The sequence below is a fragment of the Hippopotamus amphibius genome, chromosome 9 (genome assembly GCF_030028045.1).
Source record: "Hippopotamus amphibius kiboko isolate mHipAmp2 chromosome 9, mHipAmp2.hap2, whole genome shotgun sequence".
NCBI classification, from domain to species: domain Eukaryota; kingdom Metazoa; phylum Chordata; class Mammalia; order Artiodactyla; family Hippopotamidae; genus Hippopotamus; species Hippopotamus amphibius.
Window position 1 is genome coordinate 123,202,672 of NC_080194.1, and position 6,214 is coordinate 123,208,885.

Here is a 6,214-nt window from a genome sequence, read left to right on the forward strand (position 1 = left end):
CTCTGCATCCCCCGTCAAGGTCAAGGCCCAGCCTAAACCTGAGGGCCCAGTTTCCCTAGCCTGCCCCTCCAGAGCCCGGATCCTGAGCCCTGAGTCCCTGGATGCAGGCCCGAGGTAGGGTCCCAGCTAGAGCCCCCCCCCCCACCTATCCCCTTAATGGCTTACTTCCTCCCCAAAGCCCCACCCCCTCCCTGTGACCGACAGCCCGGGGTGGCAGGGACTGAGCCACTCACTCCGGGGACTGGTCCGACGACATTCCGCCTCCCAGGATAAAACCTAGGGCGGCTTGCAGGGAACCCAAACATTCCTGTCGGCAGCGGCCATGGTGGTTCTCACAACGCTCCCCACCCTGGGGGGGAGCTGCCTCTGGATCGTAACCTCCCTGCTGCTTCTGGCAGCTCCAGGTGAGTCCCGAGGGCCTGTTGCCCCCTCTGCCCTTCCCCCCACTGTCCACCCAGCCGTCTTGCCTCTTGGTCCTGCCCGAATCCCTCCTCTCCCTCTCATCTGTTGTTTTGTCCTCTCTCTCTTCCCCTCTCTCTCTTTCATTATTTGCTGGTTCTGAGCCTTAGTTTCCTCCATGGCTGTGAGGAGCACATGAAACACCCTGGCACAGGGCTTAGCGCCATCGGCGCTCAGTGCGCTCAGCTCTGCTTGTTATTTGCCCTCTGCATCCCCCTCCTGTCTCTTGGGTCTGCACGGTCCACTGCTGGGCGGCAGCATCCAGACCTCTGGCCTGGGAGCGGGGGTTCTCGCTCTCACCTTCAGTGAGATGCCCCAGGAGCTGGCCCCTCACCCCCAGGCAGGCCGGATGGAGCCCAGGCACAGTCTGGACAGGAAGCTGCAGGGAGGTCAAGGCCACAGCTCACAGCGAGGGCCTGAGGTTTCTGTCCACCCTGTCCAAGCTCCAGGAAATGCCCCGCCCGGGGTGGCCTGAAAGGCCCCGGGGACTGAGCCACTGGGCATCCGGGCTCCCCTCCACTGGACTGACCCTTTCTTTCTCTTGCCCTTAGCCACCCTAGCTGCTGCCAGGACGGCTGGTGAGTCAGAGCTGCCCTCAGGGAATGGGGGAGGGAGGAAGCCTGAAGGGCAGGGCAGTGTCTGTGTGTCTGTCTGTGGGGGACAGGTCAGAAGTGGGCAGTGGGGCAAGAGAGGGTTTGAACTGGAGAGAAAGGGCAGGTGGAAAAGGAGGCCCAAAGAGTCGGGCCGTGGAGGAGAGAGGGCTGGAGGGGGGGAGCGGCCCGAGAAGGTAACAGGACTAGAGGACCGAGTGCCCAGCCAGAGGGGGGGGCAAAGGGTGGAAGGGCCTGGCAGGCCTAAGTGCTGGAGGTGGGGAAGCAGAGCTGGAAGGGAGGAGGATTGTGCCAGGAGGGTTTGACACACCGGCCCCTCCTCCACCAGGCCCCCCAGCCTGTGGGAAGCCCCAGCAGCTGAACCGGATCGTGGGTGGTGAGGACAGCACTGATGCCGAGTGGCCCTGGGTCGTGAGCATCCGGAAGAACGGCACCCACCACTGCGCAGGCTCCCTGCTCACCAGCCACTGGGTGCTCACGGCCGCCCACTGCTTCAAGGGGTACGTACGCCAGCCGGTCCCCTCCACTCGATTCCCCAGGCCCTGGGCTGCCCACCCAGCCCCACTTTCAGGTCTCAGTCCAGTCTGGGGTCCCTCAGGAGAGTCCCTGCTTCTGCCCAGAAGCCTCTTTTGCTGTCTAGGGGCCTTCATATGCAAGCTGTTCCCCAGAAACCCTTCCCAGACCCTTCCTGGCTACCCAGTGGTTCCCCTCTGCCTTCCAGCAATCTGAACAAGCCAGCCCAGTTCTCTGTGCTGCTGGGGGCCTGGCAGCTGGGGAACCCTGGCCCGAGGTCCCAGGAGGTGGGAATTGCCTGGGTGCAGCCCCACCCCAAGTACTCCTGGAAGGAAGGCGCCCGTGCTGACATCGCCTTGGTGCGCCTGGAGCACGCCATCCAGTTCTCTGAACGCGTCCTGCCCATCTGCCTGCCCGACTCCTCCGTCCATCTCTCTCCAGACACCAACTGCTGGATTGCTGGCTGGGGGAGTATCCACGATGGAGGTGCGGCTTCTTACCCACCAGGGGGTGGAGGTGGGTGGGAACAGAGGGTGGCGGACACTGGGAGATACAGGTGCCATGGGCAGCAAAGGATAGAGGCCAGAGGCAGAGCATGACCCAGAGAGAAGAAATGACAGGCTGTGACCCAGAGATGTGATAACACAGAAGCCTAGGTGGACAATTTTAGATCATTTCTAGTTAAAAGGTACCTTTGGCTGTGTTCTGAGGCAAAGCGGCCAGATCACCCAAGCTGTTAAGTGATAAAGGAATGGCTAAGAGAAGGTTTCTATGGGGCCAAGCTGAACTCGGTGAATATGAAAACAGCCCTAAGATTCCAAATCAGGAATATGCGCCCCCTGGTGGCATCATGACACAATTGCAGGCAAAATTCCCAGGAGAAAATGAAGTTTCTATGATAAAATATAATTGACAAACCAAGTCTGCAGGTTTGGAAAACCTCATATAGAAACATAAAGCAGATTAGATAAAGTAAGAGGCAGAGAAGCAGTGATACACACACACGCACATACACATGCACATACACACACACGCACACGAGGGTGAGTCAAAATTATCTGCACTCTGTAGCATTTATTTTAATTAACTTTTAGAAAAGACAAACACATCATTTTTCAACATAATCTCCTTGCTTTTCTTTCTTTTTTCAAAATATTTATTTATTTATTTATTTATTGGCTGGGTTGGGTCTTTGTTGCTGCACATGGGATTTCTCCAGTTGTGGCAAGCGGGGGCTTCTCTTTGTTGTGGTACTCGGGCTTCTCATTGTGGTGGCTTCTCTTGTTGCAGAGCATGACTTCACTGGTTGTGGCACATGGGCTCGATAGTTGTGGCTCACGGGCTCTAAAGTGCAGGCTCAGTAGTTGTGATGCATGGGCTTAGTTGCTCTGCAGCACGTGGGATCTTCCCAGACCAGGGATTGAACCCGTGTCCCCTGCCTTGGCAGGGGATTCTTAACCACTGCACCATCAGGGAAGTCCCCTCCTTGCTTTTCAATACACTTTGTCCATCTGTCAACAAGCTTTCACAGTCCCTCATTAAAAAATGTTTTAGGCTGAGCTGCGAGCCACAAATGCACTTCTGTCTTCACTTCTTCATCAGAAGTGAATCTTCATCCTTGTAGGACTGCTTTCAGGGGACCAAACAGGTGAAAGTCCAATGGCGCAAGATCAGAACTATAGGGAGGATACTTTAACACCTAAAAACAAAGGTTTTGCAGAATGTTGAGAGTGTGGGCAAAAGTGTGTGGATACGCATATCCTCAGACCACAAAAAACAAATCACTGCACGCTGCTCTTCTTTCGTGCAAATCACAAACGGGGCATCCATTTTTGCTCTCACTGCAGTTACAAATGAACTGATATAACACGGTTACACCTGCACAGCAGTGACTGGGGAGACAGTAGCCTTGAACAGAAAGTGCTGATAAGACAGTGTGGCCAACAGAAATTTTAATATAATTGGAGTGTGGATAATTTTTGACTCACGTGTGTGTGTGTGTGTGTGTGTAGAGAGAGAGAGAAAAGAGAGAGACTGAGAAAGGACAAAATGTAAGAAAATGGGACTTTAACCAGATTCCAGAAGAATTGAGAAATGGCACCAGTTTGGGTGTCTGGGGATCCCACCGACTCTGAAGTTTCAGCCAGCCTCCCCATGGTCATTCTTAGGGGCTCCTGTAAGAGATGGATTTATGAACTGGGGGGAGGTCTACAGACCAACCCTAGGGTCTACAATCCCCCTAAAGGATGGGGGGGGGGTCCCTCAAGTCCTGTTAACATTCAACACTGAGTGGCCATTAGTCTGTAGCAGTCCCTGCTCTGGATAAAGTAGCTCCTGAGACGGGACAAACCTGGACCAATGGTTGGAACCTTTTCATGGGCATCAGAGATCTCATTACAGATTCAGAGTTTCAGGCTGCACGTTCATGTGGGATTCAGCAGGTCCAGAGTGGAGTCCTGGAATTTGGGTTTCCTGTAGGCATCATGGGAGACCCGAGTTGATCCATTTGACCTTTGAGAAATGTGGCTGAGGGAACTGAGGAGGGAATTGAGGAGGCCACCAGGAGAGCCTCCCAAGCCTGACTCTCTCCTCTCTGCTCCCAGTGCCCCTGCGCCACCCTCAGACCCTCCAGAAGCTGAAGGTTCCCATCATCGACTCGTCAGTCTGCAGCCGCCTGTACTGGCGGGGCGCGGGGCAGGGTGCCATCACCGAGGACATGCTGTGTGCCGGCTACCTAGAGGGGGAGCGGGATGCCTGTCTGGTGAGCACCCCACCTCCTTCCCAGCCCTGCCCTACTGAGCTCCATCACCCCTTCCCTCCCTGGGCCTCCTCCCAGAGTCGGCTGTGACCTGGCAGTCCCCCTAGATATATGCCTCCAGAACCCGGCCCAAGCCTGGCTCAGCTGTTCATGTATTTGTTCATACATCAAACATTCTGAGCACCTCGGGTGTGCCTGACCCCACTCTCAGGGAGAAGGCATCCTCCTGAGGGGATGCCACAGTCCTGGCCCCCAGAGACAGCTCCAGCTCCCTCACTGTGGCAGAGCATGGCTGGACGGTGCAAGGGCCCACACCCAGGCTGGCACACTTTTCTTCTTTCTGAGCCTCGCTTTCCTCATCTGTGAAGCAGGTCACAATCCTCCCTCCTTGCCTCCAGGGCTGTGCGGGAGAAGGTCTAGCACAAAGTGCTTCTCACTGGAAGCGAGCCTGGGAAGTGTGTCCTTCCCCGAGCTCCTGGCCCTGGTGGCGTAGATAGGGGGTGCTGCGGCCTGCAGGTCGCAGAAATGGAGAAGGGAACCGTCGGGCGCAGGTCCAGGGCTCTGCTCGCCCCTTGCCCTGGGGGTCCCTAAGCTTCCCTCCTCTCCGCAGGGTGACTCCGGAGGCCCCCTGATGTGCCAGGTCACGGGCACCTGGCTGCTGGCGGGCGTCATCAGCTGGGGCGAGGGCTGTGCGGAGCGCAACCGGCCCGGCGTCTACATCAGCCTGGCCGCCCACCGCTCCTGGGTGCAGCGCATCGTGCAAGGGGTGCAGCTCCGCGGGCACTCGCAGGCGAGCAGGCCCGCACGGCGCGGAGGCCGGGCTCTGAGGTTGCGGCGCCCCCGCAGGGCAGCCGCGGGCGGCGGGAATTAGGGATCTCGGGAGACCACCTGCGCTTTCCTTTGTTGTAAATAAGCCGTCTACCTCTGGGGGGCGCCCGCGTGCCGGCGCCGGATCGCCTCCGCGGGGAGGCCCCGCCCCGTCCCTAGGCTCAGGCCCCACCCCCGAGGCCCTGAGTGCCTGTGTATATACGTGTTAATGGTTTTTACAGTTATTTGTAACCCCGCCCACATATCTTATTTATTCCTCCAATTTCAATAAATTATTTATTCCCCAGTTCCTGTTTTTTCCCTTGGGTGTGGGGACACTAGGAAGCTGGGGTCCATTTGGGGTTAAAATGGGGGCTGGCCAGGGACCCAGGTGTCCTGCCCACCTAGGATTCAACATCCTGACCTCTGACCTTTGCACTGTCCTTTCTTAACCCCCTCCGACCAGGGAGGCCAAATTGAGAGGAGACAGGAGGCCCAGCAACCTGGGAGGCACAGTTCTACCACATTAAAGGTGGGCATTGGGGCCTGCAGGGCCAGATAGGCCCCCAACCTGCCTGTTGAATTTCCAAAACAGGGCTGGCTAGGAGAACCACGTGCCCCCCCGCAACACACACACACATGAGTGTGGGGTGCCCCCCTCGTCCCTCCTCTTAAAGGTGGGTGTCTCAGGTTTGGGCTGAGGCAGCCAGGGCTCCCCAGGGGCTGACTCATGGAATGACTCACTGAATCCTCCCCCTGAACGAAGGAGCAAAACGAGACAGCAGGTCTCTGCGGGGGCTTGAGTCACCTTGCACCACGGGGTGGGGCTGAGAGCCGAGTCCTGGGCCACCAGGGGCCTGGGAAGGAGCTGATGCTCCCCTTTCCCACCGCCCGCCCTCCTGCAGCCAGGCCTCTAGCCTCCTGGACCAGCTCTGCCCCCACCCTCCCCGGGCCTGGGACGCTGTGCCCCATCTGGGACCCTCTCCCAGGGCCACCTGGCCTTCCCCAAAACAAGCAAATGTGCAGACAGAGGCTGTGTGATTGGTTTGATGAGTGTGTGCAAGAG

General features: G+C 57.5%; 1 protein-coding gene across 1 annotated transcript; it reads left to right on the forward strand.

The window, feature by feature from the left end:
- The first annotated feature begins 253 nt into the window (after positions 1-253).
- On the forward strand, positions 254-5,449 carry PRSS22 (serine protease 22). The gene is made up of 6 exons (XM_057749919.1): positions 254-404; positions 1,011-1,037; positions 1,399-1,570; positions 1,792-2,069; positions 4,187-4,344; positions 4,952-5,449. Exons 1-6 carry the CDS (start codon positions 323-325, stop codon positions 5,210-5,212), a joined length of 978 nt encoding a protein of 325 aa, XP_057605902.1. The 5' UTR covers positions 254-322; the 3' UTR covers positions 5,213-5,449.
- Positions 5,450-6,214: the final 765 nt, after the last annotated feature.

Coding starts and splice junctions, on each gene's coding strand:
- PRSS22 (XM_057749919.1), top strand. CDS start 323: ATGGTGGTTCTCACAACGCTCCCCACCCTGGGGGGGAGCTGCCTCTGG. Junction 1,571..1,791: donor GCCGCCCACTGCTTCAAGGG/GTACGTACGCCA, acceptor TCTGCCTTCCAG/CAATCTGAACAAGCCAGCCC. Junction 2,070..4,186: donor GGGGAGTATCCACGATGGAG/GTGCGGCTTCTT, acceptor CTCTGCTCCCAG/TGCCCCTGCGCCACCCTCAG.